Source organism: Sphaeramia orbicularis, unplaced genomic scaffold (assembly GCF_902148855.1).
Source record: "Sphaeramia orbicularis unplaced genomic scaffold, fSphaOr1.1, whole genome shotgun sequence".
In the NCBI taxonomy this organism is placed as follows: Eukaryota; Metazoa; Chordata; class Actinopteri; order Kurtiformes; family Apogonidae; genus Sphaeramia; species Sphaeramia orbicularis.
In genome coordinates this window covers 74,470-99,635 of record NW_021941635.1, presented here as the reverse complement: position 1 = coordinate 99,635, position 25,166 = coordinate 74,470, and the positions used below count along the sequence as shown (strand labels likewise).

General features: G+C 43.4%; 1 protein-coding gene across 5 annotated transcripts; it reads right to left on the bottom strand.

Annotated features, from left to right (window-relative positions):
• Positions 1–305: 305 nt before the first annotated feature.
• LOC115416640 (phosphatidylserine decarboxylase proenzyme, mitochondrial-like) lies at positions 306–23,961 on the bottom strand. Of its 5 annotated transcripts, none has more exons than XM_030130480.1 (9): positions 23,891–23,961; positions 19,476–19,519; positions 18,446–18,582; positions 10,699–10,833; positions 6,717–6,818; positions 3,998–4,121; positions 3,727–3,873; positions 3,430–3,590; positions 306–1,094 (listed from the first exon to the last, which is right to left on the bottom strand). In XM_030130480.1, exons 1-9 carry the CDS (start codon positions 23,944–23,946, stop codon positions 813–815), a joined length of 1,188 nt encoding a protein of 395 aa, XP_029986340.1. In that variant the 5' UTR covers positions 23,947–23,961; the 3' UTR covers positions 306–812. The 5 variants fall into 5 exon arrangements, with proteins under 5 accessions (XP_029986340.1, XP_029986341.1, XP_029986337.1 ...); XM_030130481.1 differs by lacking the exon at positions 23,891–23,961 and adding an exon at positions 11,821–11,965 and having other exon boundaries at positions 19,476–19,524; XM_030130477.1 differs by lacking the exons at positions 18,446–18,582; positions 19,476–19,519; positions 23,891–23,961 and adding exons at positions 11,821–11,965; positions 17,085–17,136; positions 17,173–17,398.
• Positions 23,962–25,166: the final 1,205 nt, after the last annotated feature.

Genomic DNA, 25,166 nt, shown 5'->3' with positions numbered 1-25,166 from the left:
TTTGAAATTTTTAAATTCTAAATTTATAAACACAGTAAAACTGAGAGGTAAAAAATTCAGATACTTAATTTCGGTGCAAAAAATGTCAGTGCTAGAAATTCCATGGCTTTTCTAATTCAGAATCTGATGAGACAGATTTAGTTCCACACAAAATTCAAACAGGATATTTAACAGTCTGAATAAAACGCTTTAACCTCCTGATTCTGTTTAATTGAATCCTTTATAAAAATATAAATAAAACAAAAACAAGGAAAAGATGAAGACGACACAATGATCACTGAAGAAGGAAAGTTCTGCACGCGTCACTTTATCGAATGTTATTTATTATCAAAGTTCAGACAGAAAACGTCAAATGTGAGTCCACGTTTGTTTTTACGAACATTTGCTTTTCGGACGTAAAGGACGTTTGATTCCAGGAAACCTGACTCCAGTGGAAGACCACGCCTTAATGAAGACCACGCCCCCACACCCTAATGAAGACCACGCCCCTGACGAATGGAAAAAATATTTTTACAAAAAAAGTCAAAGGGGCGGGGCTTAGTTTGGTCATGCTGTTACATTTTGTCAAACAAAAAAAACAAACAAGCTGAGGTTCAAGTGTTCTGATTGGACAATGGTAACATGGAATCTGGGTTGTGGGAGGAGTCAACTGAGGTTTCCACCAATCACCTTCCTTCCACCTTTAACCTCAGTCACACGTCTGGTGGGCGGAGTCACAGTTCACCTGTACATGTAGGTGAGCGGCTTTGGCATTTCGCCCTCATGAGGCACAAGGCATTCTGGGTGTCGGAGTCCCCCCGTGGCTCAGCCAATCAGAGGCTGCCGAGCCCCTCCCCCATGCGAATCCTCTGTCCGGGCTGCAGGTTAAAGGTGAATCCTCTGGGGGCCTCGAACAGCAGCACGATGGTGGAGCCCAGGTTGAACTCCCCCAGAGGTTCGCCCTTCTGAAGAGACACGCCCCCTCCGTCTGCACAGGCCACGCCCCCTCCGTCTGCACAGGCCACGCCCCCCTGGGACACCTGTGCATCTATAGCGGCGTAGGCGCGGTCGTGGAACGAACCTTTACTGTAACGAGGAGCGTTGGTCTGCAGTTCCTGAAGAGAGGAGCACAACAGAGGGGTCACCAACAGAGGGGTCACCAACAGAGGGGTCACTAACAGAGGGGTCACCAACAGAGGGGTCACCAACAGAGGGGTCACCAACAGAGGGGTCACTAACAGAGGGGTCACCAACAGAGGGGTCACCAACAGAGGGGTCACTAACAGAGGGGTCACCAACAGAGGGGTCACCAACAGAGGGGTCACTAAAAACAGACGAGTCACTAAACACAGACGAGTCACTAAACACAGACGAGTCACTAAAAACAGATGAGTCACTAAACACAGATGAGTCACTAAACACAGACAAGTCACTAAACACAGACGAGTCACTAAAAACAGACGAGTCACTAAAAACAGATGAGTCACTAAACACAGACAAGTCACCAAACACAGACAAGTCACTAAAAACAGATGAGTCACTAAACACAGACAAGTCACCAAACACAGACGAGTCACTAAAAACAGACGAATCACTAAAAACAGATGAGTCACTAAACACAGACGAGTCACCAAACACAGACGAGTCACTAAAAACAGATGAGTCACTAAACACAGACGAGTCACTAAACACAGACGAGTCACCAAACACAGACGAGTCACTAAAAACAGATGAGTCACTAAAAACAGATGAGTCACTAAACACAGACAAGTCACTAAACACAGACGAGTCACTAAAAACAGACGAGTCACTAAAAACAGATGAGTCACAAAAACAGAGTCACTAAAAACAGACGAGTCACTAAACACAGACGAGTCACCAAACACAGACGAGTCACTGAAAACAGATGAGTCACTAAACACAGACGAGTCACTAAACACAGACAAGTCACTAAACAAAACAGACGAGTCACTAAACACAGACGAGTCACTAAAAACAGATGAGTCACTAAAAACAGATAAGTCACTACACAAAACAAACGAGTCACCACACAAAACAGACAAGTCACTAAAAACAGACGAGTCACTCCACAAAACAGATGAGTCACTACACAAAACAAACGAGTCACTATACAAAACAGACGAGTCACTAAAAACAGACGAGTCACTACACACAATAGATGAGTCACTAAAAACAGATGAGTCATTACACAAAACAGACAAGCCACTAAAAACAGAGGAGTCACTACACAAAACAGACAAGTCACTAAAAACAGACGAGTCACTACACACAACAGACAAGTCACTAAAAACAGACGAGTCACTACACAAAACAGACGAGTCACTACACAAAACAGACAAGTCAGTGCACAAAGCAGATGAGTCACACAAAACAGACGAGTCACTACACAAAACAGACGAGTCACTATGCACAACAAACGAGTCACTGCACAAAACAGATGAGTCACTACACAAAACAGACGAGTCACTACACAAAACAGACGAGTCTTTACACAAAACAGACGAGTCACTATACACAGACAAGTCACTACACAAAACAGATGAGTCACTAAACACAGACGAGTCACTAAAAACAGATGAGTCACTAAAAACAGATAAGTCACTACACAAAACAAACGAGTCACCACACAAAACAGACGAGTCACTAAAAACAGACGAGTCACTCCACAAAACAGATGAGTCACTACACAAAACAAACGAGTCACTATACAAAACAGACGAGTCACTAAAAACAGACGAGTCACTACACACAATAGACGAGTCACTAAAAACAGATGAGTCATTACACAAAACAGACAAGCCACTAAAAACAGAGGAGTCACTACACAAAACAGACAAGTCACTAAAAACAGACGAGTCACTACACACAACAGACAAGTCACTAAAAACAGACGAGTCACTACACACAATAGACGAGTCACTAAAAACAGATGAGTCATTACACAAAACAGACAAGCCACTAAAAACAGAGGAGTCACTACACAAACAGACAAGTCACTAAAAACAGACGAGTCACTACACACAACAGACAAGTCACTAAAAACAGACGAGTCACTACACAAAACAGACGAGTCACTACACAAAACTGACAAGTCAGTGCACACAGCAGATGAGTCACACAATACAGACGAGTCACTACACAAAACAGACGAGTCACTATGCACAACAAACGAGTCACTGCACAAAACAGATGAGTCACTACACAAAACAGACGAGTCACTACACAAAACAGACGAGTCTTTACACAAAACAGACGAGTCACTATACACAACAGACGAGTCACTGCACAAAACAGACGAGTCACACAAAACAGACGAGTCACACAAAACAGACGAGTCACTACACAAAAAAGATGAGTCACTAAAAACAGACAAGTTACACAAACAGACGAGTCAGTACACACAAACGGTCACTGTCGTCTTTTTCTCACCTTGTCAAAGTACAGTCTGATGGAACCGACGTTTGTGGCTCCAACCGCTGTAAACGAGAAGAAGCCGTGCTCCCATTGGCCGGTGAGAGCCACACGCTCGTTAAGACAGAAGAGCTCTTTGACCCAACGAGCCACGCCCGGATTAACTGACATTAACGAACCTGAGAGAGAGAGAGAGAGAGAGAGAGAGAGGAAACAGGTGGAGTAAACAGCTGGAGGAGTGAACAGGTGGAGTAAACAGGTGGAGTAAACAGATGGAGGAGGTGACCATGTGAACAGGTGGGTGGAGCCACATACCTGGGAAGTGTCGTCGTAGCTCCACCCTCCAGTCGGTGGGGGAGTGGAAGCAGTGGTAGTCACCTGGTGCCAGGTAGATGACCACGTGGAACAGCTGAGTGTCAGGACGCCACAGGAGGCCGTCCTGAAAGGAGGAGGGGGCGGAGTCTGAAACAACAGACACGCCCACAGGCTGTAACACAACTGTCACCTGGAGCTTCAAAAACAAATGTCCTGCCCCCTTGTCCATAGAAGGAAGTTCCTTAAAAAAAAACAGTGGGTGTGGTCTTACCATTGCTCCGCCTTGTTTGTGGACCCAGGAAGTTCTCCAGGCTGTAGGTGATGCCCTTCACCTGCTCCACCTCTGAGTTCTTCACCTGACCGAAGTGAAGGATCCGCCCATCAGCTGGAGACGTCTGGACAGATGGACAGAGACACAGACACACACACAGACAGACAGACACACACACACACACACACACAGACACACACACAGACACACACACAGACACACAGACACAGACACACACACACACAGACACACACACAGACACACACACAGACAGACACACAGACACAGACACACAGACACAGACACACACACAGACAGACAGACACACAGACACACACACAGACACACACACAGACAGACACACAGACACACACACACAGACAGACAGACACACAGACACACACACAGACACACACACAGACACACACACAGACAGACACACAGACACACACACACACAGACACACACACACACACACAGACACAGACACACAGACACAGACACACACACAGACAGACAGACACACAGACACACACACAGACACACACACAGACAGACACACAGACACACACACACACAGACACACACACACACACACAGACACACACACACAGACACACACACACACACACACACACACAGACACACACACAGACACACAGACACACACACAGACACACACACAGACAGACACACAGACACACACACAGACAGACACACACACAGACACACAGACACACACACAGACAGACACACACACAGACACACAGACACACACACAGACAGACACACACACAGACACACAGACACACACACAGACACACAGACACACACACAGACACACACACAGACACACACACACACAGACAGACACACACACAGACACACACACAGACACACAGACACACACACAGACAGACACACACACAGACACACAGACACACACACAGACACACAGACACACACACAGACACACACACAGACAGACACACACACAGACAGACACACACAGACAGACACACACACAGACACACAGACACACACACAGACAGACACACACACAGACACACACACACAGACACACACACAGACAGACACACACACACAGACACACACACAGACACACACACACACACAGACACACACACAGACACACACACAGACACACACACAGACAGACACACAGACACAGACACACACACAGACAGACACACACACAGACACACACACAGACACACACACAGACAGACAGACACACACACAGACAGACACACACACAGACACACACACAGACAGACACACACACAGACACACACACAGACAGACACACACACAGACACACACACAGACACACACACACACACAGACACACACACAGACACACACACAGACACACACACAGACAGACACACACACAGACACACACACAGACAGACACACACACAGACACACACACAGACACACACAGACACACACACAGACACACACACACACACACACACACAGACACACACACAGACACACACACAGACACACACACACACACACACACACAGACACACACACAGACAGACCCACACACAGACACACAGACACACACACAGACACACAGACACACACACAGACACACACACAGACACACACACACACAGACAGACACACACACAGACACACACACAGACACACAGACACACACACAGACAGACACACACACAGACACACAGACACACACACAGACACACACACAGACACACACACAGACAGACACACACACAGACAGACACACACAGACAGACACACACACAGACACACAGACACACACACAGACAGACACACACACAGACACACACACACAGACACACACACAGACAGACACACACACACAGACACACACACAGACACACACACACACACAGACACACACACAGACACACACACAGACACACACACAGACAGACACACAGACACAGACACACACACAGACAGACACACACACAGACACACACACAGACACACACACAGACAGACAGACAGACACACACACAGACACACACACAGACAGACACACACACAGACACACACACAGACAGACACACACACAGACACACACACAGACACACACACACACACACACAGACACACACACAGACACACACACAGACACACACACAGACAGACACACACACAGACACACACACAGACAGACACACACACAGACACACACACACACAGACACACACACAGACACACACACACACACACACACACAGACACACACACAGACACACACACAGACACACACACACACACACACACACACACAGACACACACACAGACACACACACACACAGACACACACACAGACAGACAGGTTACTAATGCTCTTCAGTCAGTTGTCCAGGTCACATGCTGCTGTTTCCTCAGTTCATTTATTTGTTTTTCCTGTAACAGCAGCAGTCCACAGAGGCCACGCCCCTTCTGAAAAGCCCGTTCTGATCTGGTAACATAGCCACACCCCCTTTTGGAAGACAAGCGTTTCCTCACAGACGTTCAGGTGAATGATGGCACAGTCCACCTTTCTCCAGAACTCCAGCTCTGATGGTTCCTGCTGTTCTGAACCTTCATCCTTTGTTTGGAAACGTTCTGGTCTAAACTGGTCATTTTTAGCTGATGAGGTGAGCCCCAAACCCCACCCAAACAAAGGAGAGGCGGAGTTACCAGACAGGAGGCGGAGCACAGCGGTCGAACAGCGGGCTTCAGACGGCGGCGGAAAAATTCCCCCAGGTTCCTGTAGTGATGCAGATCTTCAACCGCTGCCTCCTATTGGACGACAGAACAGAGACAGGAAGTTACATCAGCACCAAAAAACTACAACAAACACCAGTGTCTGTGTCCGAGTGGCACCAGAACCTGGGTCAGTACCAGAACCGGGTCAGTACCAGAACCAGGGTCAGTACCAGAGCCTGGGTCAGTAGCAGAACCTGGGTCAGTACCAGAACCGGGTCAGTACCAGAACCAGGGTCAGTACCAGAACCCAGGTCAGTACCAGAACCTGGGTCAGTACCAGAGCCAGGGTCAGTACCAGAACCAGGGTCAGTACCAGAGCCTGGGTCAGTACCAGAACCAGGGTCAGTACCAGAACCCAGGTCAGTACCAGAACCTGGGTCAGTACCAGAACCAGGGTCAGTACCAGAACCCGGGTCAGTACCAGAACCAGGGTCAGTACCAGAACCCAGGTCAGTACCAGAACCAGGGTCAGTACCAGAACCAGGGTCAGTACCAGTCTGGTATTGAATGAATATAAAGGATCCAATCAGTCTGAGGGATTCAGTCTGTATGAAAGGCATTCACACAACACTGATCAGATAGGGTAAGATAAAGAGTAAACAACAGTAAACAGTAGAAAACACCAGTAAACAGTAGTAAACAACAGTAAACAGTAGTAAACAACAGTAAACAGTAGTAAACAACAGTAAACAGTAGTAAACAACAGTAAACTAACAGTAAACAGTAGTAAACACCAGTAAACAGTAGTAAACACCAGTAAACTAACAGTAAACAGAAGTAAACAACAGTAAACAGTAGTAAACACCAGTAAACTAACAGTAAACAGTAGTAAACACCAGTAAACTAACAGTAAACACCAGTAAACTAACAGTAAACAGTAGTAAACACCAGTAAACAGTAGTAAACACCAGTAAACTAACAGTAAACAGTAGTAAACACCAGTAAACTAACAGTAAACACCAGTAAACTAACAGTAAACACCAGTAAACTAACAGTAAACAGTAGTAAACACCAGTAAACTAACAGTAAACACCAGTAAACTAACAGTAAACAGTAGTAAACACCAGTAAACAGTAGTAAACACCAGTAAACTAACAGTAAACACCAGTAAACTAACAGTAAACAGTAGTAAACACCAGTAAACTAACAGTAAACAGTAGTAAACTAACAGTAAACAGAAGTAAACAACAGTAAACAGTAGTAAACACCAGTAAACTAACAGTAAACAGTAGTAAACACCAGTAAACAGTAGTAAACAACAGTAAACAGTAGTAAACAACAGTAAACTAACAGTAAACAGTAGTAAACAACAGTAAACAGTAGTAAACACCAGTAAACTAACAGTAAACAGTAGTAAACAACAGTAAACAGTAGTAAACACCAGTAAACTAACAGTAAACAGTAGTAAACAACAGTAAACAGTAGTAAACACTAGTAAACTAACAGTAAACAGTAGTAAACAACAGTAAACAGTAGTAAACACCAGTAAACTAACAGTAAACAGTAGTAAACACCAGTAAACTAACAGTAAACACCAGTAAACTAACAGTAAACACCAGTAAACTAACAGTAAACAGTAGTAAACACCAGTAAACAGTAGTAAACACCAGTAAACTAACAGTAAACAGTAGTAAACACCAGTAAACTAACAGTAAACACCAGTAAACTAACAGTAAACACCAGTAAACTAACAGTAAACAGTAGTAAACACCAGTAAACTAACAGTAAACACCAGTAAACTAACAGTAAACAGTAGTAAACACCAGTAAACAGTAGTAAACACCAGTAAACTAACAGTAAACACCAGTAAACTAACAGTAAACAGTAGTAAACACCAGTAAACAGTAGTAAACACCAGTAAACTAACAGTAAACAGTAGTAAACTAACAGTAAACAGAAGTAAACAACAGTAAACAGTAGTAAACACCAGTAAACTAACAGTAAACAGTAGTAAACACCAGTAAACAGTAGTAAACAACAGTAAACAGTAGTAAACAACAGTAAACAGTAGTAAACAACAGTAAACTAACAGTAAACAGTAGTAAACAACAGTAAACAGTAGTAAACACCAGTAAACTAACAGTAAACAGTAGTAAACACCAGTAAACAGTAGTAAACACCAGTAAACTAACAGTAAACAGTAGTAAACACCAGTAAACTAACAGTAAACACCAGTAAACTAACAGTAAACAGTAGTAAACACCAGTAAACTAACAGTAAACACCAGTAAACTAACAGTAAACAGTAGTAAACACCAGTAAACAGTAGTAAACACCAGTAAACTAACAGTAAACACCAGTAAACTAACAGTAAACACCAGTAAACTAACAGTAAACAGTAGTAAACACCAGTAAACAGTAGTAAACACCAGTAAACTAACAGTAAACACCAGTAAACTAACAGTAAACAGTAGTAAACACCAGTAAACAGTAGTAAACACCAGTAAACTAACAGTAAACAGTAGTAAACACCAGTAAACTAACAGTAAACACCAGTAAACTAACAGTAAACACCAGTAAACTAACAGTAAACAGTAGTAAACACCAGAAAACTAACAGTAAACAACAGTAAACAGTAGTAAACAACAGTAAACTAACAGTAAACAGTAGTAAACAACAGTAAACAGTAGTAAACACCAGTAAACTAACAGTAAACAGTAGTAAACAACAGTAAACAGTAGTAAACACCAGTAAACTAACAGTAAACAGTAGTAAACAACAGTAAACAGTAGTAAACACTAGTAAACTAACAGTAAACAGTAGTAAACAACAGTAAACAGTAGTAAACACCAGTAAACTAACAGTAAACAGTAGTAAACACCAGTAAACTAACAGTAAACACCAGTAAACTAACAGTAAACACCAGTAAACTAACAGTAAACAGTAGTAAACACCAGTAAACAGTAGTAAACACCAGTAAACTAACAGTAAACAGTAGTAAACACCAGTAAACTAACAGTAAACACCAGTAAACTAACAGTAAACACCAGTAAACTAACAGTAAACAGTAGTAAACACCAGAAAACTAACAGTAAACACCAGTAAACTAACAGTAAACAGTAGTAAACACCAGTAAACAGTAGTAAACACCAGTAAACTAACAGTAAACACCAGTAAACTAACAGTAAACAGTAGTAAACACCAGTAAACAGTAGTAAACACCAGTAAACTAACAGTAAACAGTAGTAAACTAACAGTAAACAGAAGTAAACAACAGTAAACAGTAGTAAACACCAGTAAACTAACAGTAAACAGTAGTAAACACCAGTAAACAGTAGTAAACAACAGTAAACAGTAGTAAACAACAGTAAACTAACAGTAAACAGTAGTAAACAACAGTAAACAGTAGTAAACACCAGTAAACTAACAGTAAACAGTAGTAAACAACAGTAAACAGTAGTAAACACCAGTAAACTAACAGTAAACAGTAGTAAACACCAGTAAACTAACAGTAAACACCAGTAAACTAACAGTAAACACCAGTAAACTAACAGTAAACAGTAGTAAACACCAGTAAACAGTAGTAAACACCAGTAAACTAACAGTAAACAGTAGTAAACACCAGTAAACTAACAGTAAACACCAGTAAACTAACAGTAAACAGTAGTAAACACCAGTAAACTAACAGTAAACACCAGTAAACTAACAGTAAACAGTAGTAAACACCAGTAAACAGTAGTAAACACCAGTAAACTAACAGTAAACACCAGTAAACTAACAGTAAACACCAGTAAAACTAACAGTAAACAGTAGTAAACACCAGTAAACAGTAGTAAACACCAGTAAACTAACAGTAAACACCAGTAAACTAACAGTAAACAGTAGTAAACACCAGTAAACAGTAGTAAACACCAGTAAACTAACAGTAAACAGTAGTAAACTAACAGTAAACAGTAGTAAAGCTGTTTGTTTACCTGCATGTTGACTCCAAAGGTCCAGATGTAAAGGGAGTAGATGGGTTTGCGCAGCCACGTGGGCAGTTCAACTCCATTCAGCCGACCCCAGGCCCGAGAGAGGAGACGAGTGGGGAAGGAACGATACAACGCCACCTGGAGGAGGAGGAGAGAGGAGGAGGTGAGAGAGAGGAGAGAGGAGGTGAGGGGAGGTGAGGGGAGGAGGAGAGAGGAGGAGAGAGGAGGAGGTGAGAGAGAGGAGAGAGGAGGTGAGGGGAGGAGAGAGGAGGAGAAAGGAGGAGGTGAGAGAGAGGAGAGAGAGAGGGGAGAGGAGGTGAGGGGAGGAGAAAGGAGGAGGTGAGAGAGAGGAGAGAGAGAGGAGAGAGAGAGGAGAGAGGAGGTGAGGGGAGGAGAGAGGAGGAGAAAGGAGGAGGTGAGAGAGAGGAGAGAGAGGAGGTGAGGGGAGGAGAGAGGAGGAGGAAAGGAGGAGGAGAGAGAGAGGAGGAGGAGGAGAGAGGAGGTGAGAGGAGGAGAGAGGAGGAGGACAGAGGAGGAGAGAGGAGGTGAGAGGAGGAGAGAGGAGGAGGACAGAGGAGGAGAGAGAGAGGAGAGAGAGGAGGAGGTGAGAGGAGGAGAGAGGAGGAGAGAGGAGGAGGAGAGAGAGAGGAGGAGAAAGGAGGAGGTGAGAGAGAGGAGGAGGAGAGAGGAGGTGAGAGGAGGAGGAGAGAGAGAGGAGGAGGAGGTGAGAGGAGGAGGTGAGAGAGAGGAGAGAGAGAGGAGAGAGAGGAGGAGAGGGGAAGAGAGAGGAGGAGAGAGGAGGAGGTGAGAGAGGAGGAGGAGCAGGAGGAGGAGAGAGAGAGGAGAGAGGAGGTGAGAGGAGGAGAGAGGAGGAGGTGAGAGAGAGGAGAGAGAGAGGAGAGAGAGGAGGAGGTGAGAGGAGGAGAGAGGAGGAGGAGAGAGAGAGGAGGAGAAAGGAGGAGGTGAGAGAGAGGAGGAGGAGAGAGAGAGAGAGGAGGAGGAGGTGAGAGAGAGGAGAGAGAGAGGAGAGAGAGGAGGAGGAGGAGAACCAGTGGAGGTCCATATGTGATAAGCCCCTCCCCCTCTCCATCATCAAATCACAGGTCAGCCTGCAGCTGCTCTTACCCGATTGGCCAGTGGCCGTAGAGCATTGACAGACAGCACATAGCAGAGGAAGGCAATTGGCCGGCGACGCCAATGGGCGGGGCGAGACACGCCCCCACTCAACGCATTCAGACGACGACGGAGCGCCAAGCGAGGCACCTGAAGCCTGATTAGAATGACGACATAACGAGTTAAAACCGGGAAGGAGACAGGAGGAGGACACAGGGGCGGGGCAAGGGGCGGAGCATGTGTGAGGAGGAGGAGCAGCAGGAGCAGGAGGAGGAGCAGGAGGAGCTGAAATACAGCACACTGATGCTAACACCACTAACCCTATTATCCTACAGAGACACTAACAGAGATGCTAACACTGCTAAGCTACAGAGCTGCTAACAGAGATGCTAACACTGATAGGCTACAGAGCTGCTAACAGAGATGCTAACACTGCTAAGCTTCAGAGCCACTGACAGAGATGCTAACACTGCTAAGCTACAGAGCCGCTAACAGAGATGCTAACACTGCTAAGCTACAGAGCCACTAACAGAGATGCTAACACTGATAGGCTACAGAGCTGCTAACAGAGATGCTAACACTGATAGGCTACAGAGCTGCTAACAGAGATGCTAACACTGATAGGCTACAGAGCTGCTAACAGAGATGCTAACACTGATAGGCTACAGAGCTGCTAACAGAGATGCTAACACTGATAGGCTACAGAGCTGCTAACAGAGATGCTAACACTGATAGGCTACAGAGCTGCTAACAGAGGACGGCAGACGGTTATGACAGAGTCCACAGACTGGTGGCTTTGTTTGTTTGTTTGTTTGTATTCAGACCACAGCAGATGTAAACACACTGGATCCACTGGGTCCAAAAAACATCCCCATTAACCCTTCGTTGTCCCGCCCACAGACGTCCTTGTCCCGCCCACAGACGTCCTTTAATCCCCTACAGTCGTACTAATGTCCAGATGTTTTTCATAGTTTGGTTTTCTATTTGACATGGTTTAGTATTTCATAAAGTCATGTGACCCTTCATACCATGGTGTCCAAAGTGTGCAGAATCCCTCACTCAGACCCAGAAGGTAAAAATAAACAAACAGAACAATAAAAAACACAACACATTCAAAGGTGTGGAGTTCAAAAGGATCACATGACTGCTCTGACTTCTACCTCTGTTCCAGTGTTCTGTTTCCTTCACATACAGTGGATTTAATCCAGTAGATGTGTGTGTGTGTGTGTGTGTGTGTGTGTGTGTGTGTCACTGGTTGTGTGAACACACACTTTAAACACTCAGACATCTGATGTTTTTTCCACATAATCTGATGTGTTTATTAAAGCCAACATTAGGTTGGTGTCCCCTGAACCCCCCAGGATCCAGGACCATGGTGTCCCCTGAACCCCCCAGGATCCAGGACCATGGTGTCCCCTGAACCCCCCAGGATCCAGGACCATGGTGTCCCCTGAACCCCCCAGGATCCAGGACCATGGTGTCCCCTGAACCCTAACCCAGACTTTGGGCCCAGCTGCCCCCCCCACCCACAGATGGAAGTCAATCTGTTTCATCAGATTTGGAATTAAAAAAGCTGTTGAATTTCTAGCACTGAACTTAAGTATCTGAATTTCTTTTCTCTGAATTCAACTATGTTCATAAATTTAAAATAAAAAAAATTCAGATGCAAAACATTCCGTTCACACATCTGCGCTGACCGTCTTCCTGCATTGGTGTCACATGACCACCCTAACGTAACTTGATTGGTTGGCTGTCGGTTCGACTTGAGATAGAATTGATTGCTTTTCCTCTGTGTCCAGGATCTGTGATCGGAATTTTTTGCATCTGAATTTTTTTTAATTTTAAATTTATGAACATAGTTGAATTCAGAGACTAAAATTTCAGATATGTAATTTCAGTGCAAAAAAATGCAGCGCAAGAAATTCAATGGAAATTCAAATTCAATTCAATAATTCCAAATCTGATGAGACACATTTACTTCCATATCCACCCCTCATCCACCCACCCACCCATTCATCCAGAGGCTGAGTGTGTAGACTCCACAGTGACCCGTGTCTCTGTGGGGGTGGGGTGGGGTGGGGGGTTCAGATCCGTTCAGCTGCTTTGATAAACACAGATCTGTGTCAGTGGCTAACTGGGTTAGCAGGTTAGCGCAGGATGAACGGGCTCACAGAGGCTAAGCTAGGCTAAAAGGAAAATAGCCGTCTCCATGGTAACACCTCCCCCACACGTGCGTGCACGCACACACACACACACACACACACACACACACACACACACACTTTAAGCTCTTCTGACTGTAAACCCCACCCCACCCCCCCACCCCTTGTTTGTTTTAATGGGTCACTGTCTCACCTGATTTCATGCCAACTCTTCAACCAATCAGAAGGCAGGTTTAAATAGGACACACTTTCATTGATCTGCTCTGTTTGGTTTTTCATCATTTTCACCTGCTGTGACTTATTCATGTGTTTTTGTCCTTTTTTTAAGCCTTCAGTTTGTTTTGTTCACATGAGCGACACTTTGACTCCTGTTTCTGTGCAGTTTGGACTGGCTTTTACATCCTCTGGTTAAAATCGAACACCATGGAAATAAAACAGTTCAAATAAAAAAACACTCAACTGAAATTCAAACACTTTCATTTACTTCTGCGAATAAAAGTCCAGCCTCAGTGTCCTGCTCCGGTTCATCCCACAGCCACTGGAATGTCCTTTCATCTCACTTTGGTTTTGTCTCATTGCATCTTTTGCTTTATTTTTTTTCCAGTCCGACCCCTGGGATGAATGTACACAGTGTCTAAACTCCACAGTCCAGGCTGTGGAACTCATGTTAGTGTGGGTTCCACATCCAGACCAATCTGATCTACAGTCCAATAAGAACAGCAGAAGAACCCACACAGAAGAAGGACTGCAGATTTACTACTGGGTTTGATGGAAAAAATATTACATTATGTCTGTAAATAATGACAACTGCAAATCAAGTCTTTGTTTTAGTGCAAAAAAATATTAAATTATGAAACTCTTTCCATTTCCAAACTCTCCTGTACCAATAAAATGTGACTAACCTGAACAAATGTGTCCAACCTGAAATGTCTGTATTAAATTCAGTCCAGTTTGAACTCTTTTCTTCCTGTTCCTCAGTGTTTAGTGTCTTTGGAGATCTGATCCAGAATGCACATGGACTAATGAGAAGTGGAGGCAGAAGACTGAGAAAATTACACTGATTTATCTGAAGAAATGTCCGTTTTTTCAGGTTATTCACATCTTTTTTGTTTGTATAGTTTATAAAAGTAAGTATTTTCATAATTTAATGGTTTTTTTTGCTCTAAAACAAAGACAAAACTTTGTAGTTGTCATTATTTCTAGGTTCTTCTGCTCTTATTTTACTACCCACTGCAGATCAAATCAGGCTGAATGTGGAACCTGAAAGAACAGGAGTTTGAGAACCCTGGATTAGATCAAACTGTACCTGAGTCGACCTGAGAACAGCTGGAATGGACACTTTTTTTAACTAAGTTTGATTTTTCCAAACGTGTCACCTCTGTGGAAGGAGCTCTGGTTTCAGTTAACGTCAAAAATAAATCAATTAATCACAGAGTTCGAATTGAAAACACTTTCAAGCCCTTCAACTCAAATTCAAGCACTTTCAAGGTTTTCAAACACCAGCACCGACGCTGATATTCAAATAAACACCAGCCGTCTGTGTTTCTTTCTATTCCATGTTTCACTCATTTGTGTTTTTTTTTTCTATCTGTCTTATTCTTTGCACTTGTTTGTTGTTTGTTTTTAACTATGAAATTTCCCCACAGTGGAATAAATAAAGTCTGGTCTGATCTGAAACAAAGTCAAATAAAAACTGAACTGGACTGGAACTAGAGCTGTGGATTAACAAGAATCTGACGACACGATACAAATCACAACACTAGGATCACAATGCCATATGTCACAATATATCATGATACTGTTAAAAAGACAATGTTTCGCTTGTTTCTTTTTTTTTTAATGATTATTTCCTGGAAGAATTGAATTAAATCTGAAATCTGCACAAATACTAAAGACTTTTGTATTTGATTAGAACAGGATGTCATGTTCTATCACACAATGTTCCTGTGCTCAAACTGAAATTCTGTCGACCTTAATACTCTTATTGTACTGTCTAAAGCCCATGTCCATATGCTCCCCTACAGTCTACAGGAAATGTCTGAGCCCAGGCAAAGGAATTAGAATTTAAGGGGAACTGAAATCTACAAGAACATGAAGTGTAGAACAAACATATAAAGCCAGTGTATGTGTGTTAGAGGGTTCAACTGTGGAATGATCTGGAACAAAACTGAAAAATGTCTTCTTCAATTTACGCATTTAAAAGGATAATAAATACAGTATAATAACAAAATATAGAACATTATAGAAGTACGCATCAAATAAGATATTATTGGAGTTAATTGGTTATCATGATAAGAAGATTTTATCACATTTATTAATCATTGTATTTGGAGTAAATATTTAAAGTGCATATAAATATTATAGTTTATATTAAAACAGTTGATTCTGTAAATCTGATTGTGTGTGAGGTGACTAAAAAGTGTATATGAATATTTAGTGTTATTGTAAAAATATACAGAAGAAAATGTGTGTAAACAAAAGCAAAGGAAGCAGATCTAGTTTGATTATTAGTTTGTAAAAAGGGGGCGGAGTCAATAAGTTCTACTTCTGCACACTCCTTTTCCAGCGCAGAAAAAATGGTATTTATTTATTTTTTTGACCATGTTGTATGATTGTGTTATCTGATGATTCTGTGAGCTCCAAATAAAAAACTGCTGCTACTACTAAATTCTGTTTTACAGACATTCCAGTTTCAGATCCTGTTCAAATGTTCAGATTCTATTAGTTCACAACTAACATCAGAACAGGATTTGAGTTCAATCCCAACAAAGGAACCAACATTATTGAATAAAAGTGGAAATGAGAACAAATAAAATAGAAACAAAAAACAAAAACAAAAAAAAACTAAAATTAACCTCCACAATCTCTGCATTTGAATAAATACCTAAAAATACTGATGCAGTGCTTTTTAATATCCATACAGTACTTTTTAGTATTGATACAGTATTGTGAAATGAAATATCGCGATATATTGCAGAACCGATATTTCCGAACAGCCCTGACTGGAACTAAAATCACTGACGTCCTCATAAATTCATCCCATGGGTCAGATGGGACTCATCTGTTGGACCCCCCCCCCCCCCCCCCCAGCTCCGAACCCTGGATCTGATTCACCTGAACCGAACTGTCCTCCGCCTCCTCACTGCCCCTGCTCCTCCTGCTCCTGTTCCTCCTCCTGTTCCTCCTCCTGCTCCTCCTCCTGCTGCTCCTGCTGCTCCATTCAACCGTTCGCCTTCATTGGTGCGTTTCCGCCTCCTCACCTGCCGCAGCAGGTCTGGCGCGGTGCCGCTGCGGTTTGAAAAAAACCTCACCATGAACGAGTCCTGGCGGCGGCGGCGGGCGGAGAAAAGAGCGGCCGACACATGGGAGCGAAAAACACCAGAGACACGAGCAGAAGACCACGCAGAGAGAGAGAGGACTGAGGCCGAGAGAGGACGGAGAGGATAAAGACAGGGACGGATAAGGGAGGGAGAGAGGGAGGGAGGGGACAACACCTAAGCTCCACCCACTGGGGATAAACAGGATCCAACCAAAACAAACCCAAGAAACAACAACGACCAACAAACTGCACAAACTGAAAAAATATGAAGAGTGTGAATGTACAGCCCATAAATCTGAAAAGGAAATAATAAAACCCTGACAGCTGATTGGATAATCACACCATCACCTTAGTCAGCAGCAGTCAGTGGATCAGCCAATCAGGAGTGAGCTGAGGCGGTGAGGAAAAGGGGCGGGGCTTCCCCTTTGACCCACTTGTTGCTGGCTGCACTTGTGTTCTATCTGACACTTCCTGTCAGGTCAAAGTCAGGACGGAAGCAGACGATGTCACACACACAGATAAAAGGAGGTCAGAGTCACATGACCTGATGGGAGTCACATGACCTGATGTCAGACAGAGGTCAAGTTTTAATTGGAGTTTGTTTGTTTGTTGGCAAGATAAATGAACAAGTTATGATTTGGATGAAAGTTTCAGGAACTGTTGATACTGGCACAAGGAACAAATGATTAGATTTTGGTGATGGGGGGGGGGTGACCTGCTGTGTGGGCGGAGCCTAATAGTGTGTGCTTTTCCAGTCGTATCTCCTCTGTCTTCTCCAAATCTGAGTCCAAACCTCAGACCTGGTCCAACTCTACAAACTCAGACAGAACCAGAGCCACTGAGACCAGAACCAAAGACGAACCACCGTTAAACTGATCAATAATCCGATCAATAATGACTGATGACACTGATCAACAGATAAACCGTCTGTATTTTCACCATCTGTGACAGACTGACCCTTTCACAATAAAAGTCTGACACGTCCACAGTGACTGAGCATGGCCGACTCAGATCAGAGGAACCTCAGATCCTTCACAGTTTCATTCACACGATGTTTGATTTTCTGAAACAGACGCGTTCACGTGAACTCAGTGAAGACGACGTCAGACCCAAAGCCAGAGCTGAAAACAACCACCAGACCAGTGCAGACTCTCACCTGTGTGGGAGTGGCCAGGGTGGGCGGAGCTCCATCCTCCTCATGTCCCCACTTCTTGTACTGCTGGTAACCAAGGTAACCGCCACCTGTCACAACCAATACAGGTAGGGGCCGAGGGCGGAGCCAGAAGCCGCGACCTGAAAACAGACAGAATAATGAGAGAACCGCCCCCATCACACACCGTAACCTAGGTAACCGCCCCCATCACACACCGTAACCAAGGTAACCGCCCCCATCACAGCACCGTAACCAAAGTAACCGCCCCCATCACAGCACCGTAACCAAGGTAACCACCCCATCACAGCACCGTAACCTAGGTAACCGCCCCCATCACACACCGTAACCAAGGTAATCACCCCATCACAGCACCGCAACCTAGGTAACCGCCCCCATCACACGCCGTAACCAAGGTAACCGCCCCCATCACACACTGTAACCAAGGTAACCACCCCCATCACAGCACCATAACCTAGGTAACCGCCCAATCACAGCAGCGTAACCAAGGTAACCGCCCCATCACAGCACCGTAACCTAGGTAACCGCCCACATCACAGCACTGTAACCAAGGTAACCGCCCCCATCACAGCACCGTAACCAAGGTAACAGCCCCCATCACAGCACCGTAACCTAGGTAACCGCCCCATCACAGCAGCGTAACCAAGGTAACCACCCCATAACAGCACCGTAACCTAGGTAACCGCCCACATCACAGCACTGTAACCAAGGTAACCGCCCCCATCACAGCACCGTAACCAAGGTAACAGCCCCCATCACAGCACCATAACCTAGGTAATCGCCCCCATCACACACCGTAACCAAGGTAACCACCCCCATCACAGCACCGAGGAAACCACTGAATCAGACACTGTAACCATGGTAACTGTAACTCTCCAGTATCCACTGTAACCATGGTAACTGTAAGTCCCCAGTATCCACTGTAAACAGTCCAACTAAAACTATTTCCAGATATTCTTTTTAATTTGTGTCAGTTGTAATTGTTGGGGGCGGGGCTAACTCCAGTGTCACTCACCTGTGTTCAGACATCGCTGTTGGCAGCAGCTCAGATGAGGAGATCTGAAAAAAAAAACAAAAAAAAACAAAACAGTTTAACACCTTTAACACCTGACATCAGACACAAACAGAACCTCAGTAGAACCCAGACCAACACAGCCTGGATCAGAACCTCAGCAGAAGAAGCAGTTCCACACACAGACTGTACATCCGTTTGTCCGCAGTACTTGGTCTTCTAATGACAGGAAGTGCAAAATCTGAGGTTCTATGTAAATACAGACGTTCCAAAGCAGCCGGGGTCAGAGTGGTACCAGAACACACTTAGAACCAGAGTGGTACCAGAACACACTTAGAACCACAGTGGTACCAGAACACACTTAGAACCAGAGTGGTACCGGAACACACTTAGAACCACAGTGGTACCAGAACACACTTAGAACCAGAGTGGTACCAGAACACACTTAGAACCAGAACCAGTGTGGAACCACAGACTTGGTCAGTCACTGAAAACAGGATCAAACGTCTGTTTTATGAACTTGTCCATTTTTAGTCTCTGAAATCAAACTCACAGATGCTTATTTTCACAGAGTTCTCTTTCGACCTGGGTCAAAGGTCAAAGGTCAGGTTCTCGGTGCCCTCCTGTCTGCTCTTATCTGGGTTTGGTATCAGGTCCAAATGTTGGCTGTTGTTCAGGTCAGAGTTGTGACATCATCCAACACATGACTGTCCATTAGAGCTGAAAACAGACGACCCAAACCCAGAGTGGAGACACCAGGACCCTGAACCAGTCCAAATGTGGTTCTGTGGGTCGGACTGGAGGTGTTCTGTTCAACCTGCTGGTGTCCACTGAGGTCATGTGATCATTAGTGTCATTTATTGTGGGTACAAATATGGCTCCACTTTGACAGGTTCGAATAGTTTTGGATTTTTCATTCTACTTGAGTTTTATTTAGTTTGGACTTTTTTTCTCTAATTCAGTTCGTTTTAATTCATTTTTAGAGCAGGTTTGATAGTTTTTATTAGTTTTCATTTTTTTCTAAATGCTCAGTTGTAGTTCAGTTGTAGTTCAGTTGTAGTTCAGTTGTAGTTTAGTTGTAGTTCAGTTGTAGTTTAGTTGTAGTTCAGTTGTAGTTCAGTTTTAGTTCAGTTGTAGTTTAGTTGTAGTTCAGTTTTAGTTCAGTTGTAGTTTAGTTGTAGTTCAGTTGTAGTTTAGTTGTAGTTCAGTTGTAGTTCAGTTGTAGTTTAGTTGTAGTTTAGTTGTAGTTCAGTTGTAGTTCAGTTGTAGTTTAGTTGTAGTTTAGTTTAGTTCAGTTGTAGTTCAGTTGTAGTTCAGTTGTAGTTCAGTTGTAGTTTAGTTTAGTTCAGTTGTAGTTCAGTTGTAGTTCAGTTTTAGTTCAGTTGTAGTTCAGTTGTAGTTTAGTTGTAGTTCAGTTGTAGTTCAGTTGTAGTTTAGTTGTAGTTTAGTTTAGTTCAGTTGTAGTTCAGTTGTAGTTCAGTTGTAGTTCAGTTGTAGTTCAGTTGTAGTTTAGTTGTAGTTCAGTTGTAGTTCAGTTGTAGTTTAGTTGTAGTTCAGTTGTAGTTTAGTTGTAGTTCAGTTGTAGTTCAGTTGTAGTTTAGTTGTAGTTCAGTTGTAGTTCAGTTGTAGTTCAGTTGTAGTTTAGTTGTAGTTCAGTTGTAGTTCAGTTGTAGTTCAGTTGTAGTTCAGTTGTAGTTCAGTGGTCTCTTTTCTCTTCTTCTCTGTGCTCCTATTCAAATCAATCCCAGACAGGACTCTGCTGCTTTAGTCTCCATGTTTCCAGGTAGAGTGGGGACCAGAAGACGACTGGAAACCACAAGTGAACACAAGTGACGGAGCAAAAAGTGTCGTATGGAGACAGCACAGAAAACTGAGAGAGACAAAGAAATTGTTTTCGTATAAATCTGACATTGACAAAGACGAAAACGAAGGGAATTTCATCCATAATTTTTATCTGTTTTAGTTAGTTTTGTAAACACACAATACAGTTTCAGTTAGTTATGGTTTTTTTCTTTTAATTCTAGTTTTTATTTATTTCAGTTAACGAAAATGTTTTTACAGTTCTAGTTTTGGTCCTTTCATTAGTTTTCAATAATAACTTTGCCACTTTGACAGTTACTTTCTTCTGTTTGTCATTCATTTCCGTCTCATGCTGGTTTCATGTGAGGCCTGTCGGTAGTTTTATTTGTCCTGTGCTCGTTTCTTAAACCTATTTGCTGTAGATATGAAGTTAGATGGAAAAGTCTGTGTCCAGAAGCAGTGAACTGATGATCTGAGCATGTACTCACAAACAAGGGAGGCTTCATTTTCAACAGCAGTGGTCCAACTAGGGCTGTGTACTGGCAAAAATCTGCTGATACCATACAAATCACAACACTAGGATCACGATATGATATATCACAATATATCATGATACTGTTAAAAGGCAATTTTTGGTTTGTTTCTTTTTTTAAAATGATTTTTTCCTGGAAGAATTGAATTCCAGCAGAAATCTGCACGAATCCTAAACATATTTGTATTTGATCCAACAGGATCTAATGTTCTATCAGCAAATGTTCAGACTGTGTTCAAACTGAAATTCTGTTTTACACACATTCCAGTTTCAGATCCTGTTCAAATGTTCAGATTCTATTAGTTCAGAGTAGGGATGGAACCAGATGAACATTTCATATCACGGTTATTGTGACTAAAATTATCACAGTTCTCATTATTATTGTGGTATTATTGAAATTGTGCTCAAAATGTTCAAAAAGTACTGATACACACACTAAAAGAATTTAACCAAGTTGTATTAAAAATAAATAAATAAATACAATAACAGTCCCACTGTCCCTTCTGTGTCAGAAACATTCACATATTAACCCTTAGTGGTCTGAGTCTATTCTGTCTGTTTTTCAGTCCTTTTGATTTGGCCTTTATATACTATAGAAACAAATGTTTACTATACCCATGTTTGGATCTGGTTTTTCAGCACAACTTCATCTATATCATCTGTCTGTTATTTTCAATTATCTGTCTATTATTTTTCACACACACACACACACACACACACATAGTAGACAGAACAGGTGTGTGTGTGTGTGTGTGTGTGTGTGTTAACCCACTCACTGCTGTTGTCCACACAAGAACAGGACACTGTTTGTTTGGAACTCTTCAGGCTTCCATGAATCACATGACCACCGGAGAGGTGACATCACAGCCGGTCACAGCCCTGCCTCTGCTGCTCTGCCCAAACCCAGGTCCCAGCAGCCGCCTATCCCATAATAACCCCTTCCTGTCTGTGAGCAGATTCCATCCCACAGTGTGGGTGACGGACAGTTCAGGTTTACGCTCAGACACAAATGACGCCTCGTTTCCACTGCGTGGGATCGGCTCGTCCAGGTCCTGTTTGCGTTTCCGTTCTGAAAAAGGACCTGGAATCTGGTACCCGGTGCTGGTTTTGTGGTCTCACCTCCGCTGAGGTTCCAGGACCGGGGACCAGGTACTAAAGTGTGACTTATAAACACTGCAGACCACTGATTGGTCAGACAGTTGCCCCGCCCTTTTCCATAAACAGATGTTAGTGGACAGTCAATCTGCGGCTCCATGAGTCCACATGAGGACAGATAAAGCAGACCCGGGTCCAGGAGGTTCAGTCTGTGGTGGACCATGTAAACATTCAGAGCAGACAACAGGCAACCGGTGAGTTTACAGCAACTCTGAGCAGACCACAAGGAAGTAACGCACCGCATCGCTATGACGACCAGGTACTGGAAAGTGGGTAGTATCTGGAACGGAAACGGTCTGAGGGAATACTGAACTGAGCTGAGCCGAGCCGAGCCGAGCCGGTCCCACGTGTGGAAAGGCGGTTCTACAGAACCTGTGAGCGAAGAGCGCCAGCCCCTGGTTAGGGTTAGGGTTAGGGTTAGGGTTAGGGTTAGGGTTAGGGTTAGGGTTAGGCTGAGCTGAAGGAAACGGATCCAAACACAGAGTTTACACCAGGAAGCACACCCATACAGGACACACACTGGACAAAGATGACCATATCTGATCACCTTAGAGCTGGAGTTGGTAGATCAGCACAAATACTAATGAAAGGGTTCAGACTCAATGTTTGGAACTACTGGCCCCGCCCCCAGAACCAGGAAGTAGGTCTATATTTAGTCTGACCTTTTTTTTTTTTTTTTTAAACAACGGCAGTCTACGGAAGTGACGTAACTCTGTTCTATCGAAGGCTCTGTACCCGACGCACCGCCCACCTGTCTGACGTCACATCAAACGCACCACCTTTGGACGTAAACGTTCTTTAAAGGATCTTTTAATGGAAACTTTAAATGGCGCGCGGCTCGTTCACGCGGCTCGCTGTCATGGCGGGCCGGCCGTGCGCGTGTCCCGGTGCTTTGTCTCGTGCCTCCGGTTCCAGCCGCTGTTAAACTCACCTGTTCACCTGCCGCACCGTCAGCCCGACGGCCAGACGACGCAAGGACGCCGCCATGTTGTTTTGCAACGGACGCGCTTACGTCATGCGTAACATATGACGTGATTAGACCCCGCCTATGTCTTTCAGGAGGAGAGAACAGAGTCACTTCAGCGTCACTCTGATTGGACGGCGGCTGTGTCTGAAGCATGTGATTGGCTGTTGAGCTTTCTGCTGCCCGCGAGACCGAGCTGAGGGAATAGAAAATAAAAACAAGACCTGGAACTAAAGTCAAATAAAAGCACTGAAATAAATAAAATAAAATAAACAAAATAAAACTGAAATGATCTGGAATTTGGACCAAACTAAAAAAACAAACACAGTAGTTTCAGACTGTTTGAACAAACAGCAGGTAGATTGAAAACACCCGGACAGAAACCACCGGTGGAGGTCCGGTCCAGACCAGCCCACATCCAGCAACTGGATCCGGGTTCAAGAAGAGAGTGGAGAAAAAAAAAAAAAAAAGAAGAAGCGACTGTAGAGTTCAGACAGGATCCTGTTTGAACTGCGGTTTTTTTGGACAATATACAAATATACAACAATATGTCATCCGTTGTAAAGAAAATATAAAGGCACGGGTGCAAACAGGAATACACAGACAGATGTCAACAACTATGAAGACTGCAATTTTGGAAAAATAAATAAATAAATAATACAAAAATAATTGTTTGAACTGAGACTGGATCCTATTATTGTTATTATTATTATTATTATTATTATTATTATTATTATTATTATTATTATTATTATTATTTAGAACAGCAGTTTACAGTACAAAAATAGAAAGAAAAACATTTGCAATAGAAGACATTATAGAAGTGCTTAGTTATGATCATGTATAGAAAGAAAGGACAGGAGAAAAAGAGGACAGGAAAGATAGAAAAAGAGACAGAAGTATGCTAACTGATACTAGGGCTGTCAGAGTTCAGGTGAATATATGAAGGGAAGGACAGATCTGAACAGGTTTGAGTGCCTTTCACTTTTCAGAGTATTTAATTGACAGAATGTATTGTTGGAAATTATCCTAGAATGCAGTAAAGCATAGCTTTTTAACTGAGTATTTACAACAATGAATGTGAAATTTTGACATAAAAATTAAAAGATTTATCAGGTTTCGAGATTCACTTTTGAGTAAGCTCCTTTCAAACAGACCAAACAATCCATTCATCCAAAACAACAGAAAATGTCTTTGAATGTTATTATGAATAAAATCACAGAGTTTTAGCCAAACCCTTTGA

Excerpts from the sequence above, each read along its gene's own strand:
- LOC115416640 (XM_030130477.1), bottom strand. The coding sequence starts at position 17,284 with ATGGTGAGGTTTTTTTCAAACCGCAGCGGCACCGCGCCAGACCTGCTG. Across the intron at positions 11,966-17,084 it reads CGGAGGACAGTTCGGTTCAG|GCTTCAGGTGCCTCGCTTGG; the intron begins GTGAATCAGATC and ends CATTCTAATCAG. Across the intron at positions 3,591-3,726 it reads GCTACGACGACACTTCCCAG|GTTCGTTAATGTCAGTTAAT; the intron begins GTATGTGGCTCC and ends TCTCTCTCTCAG.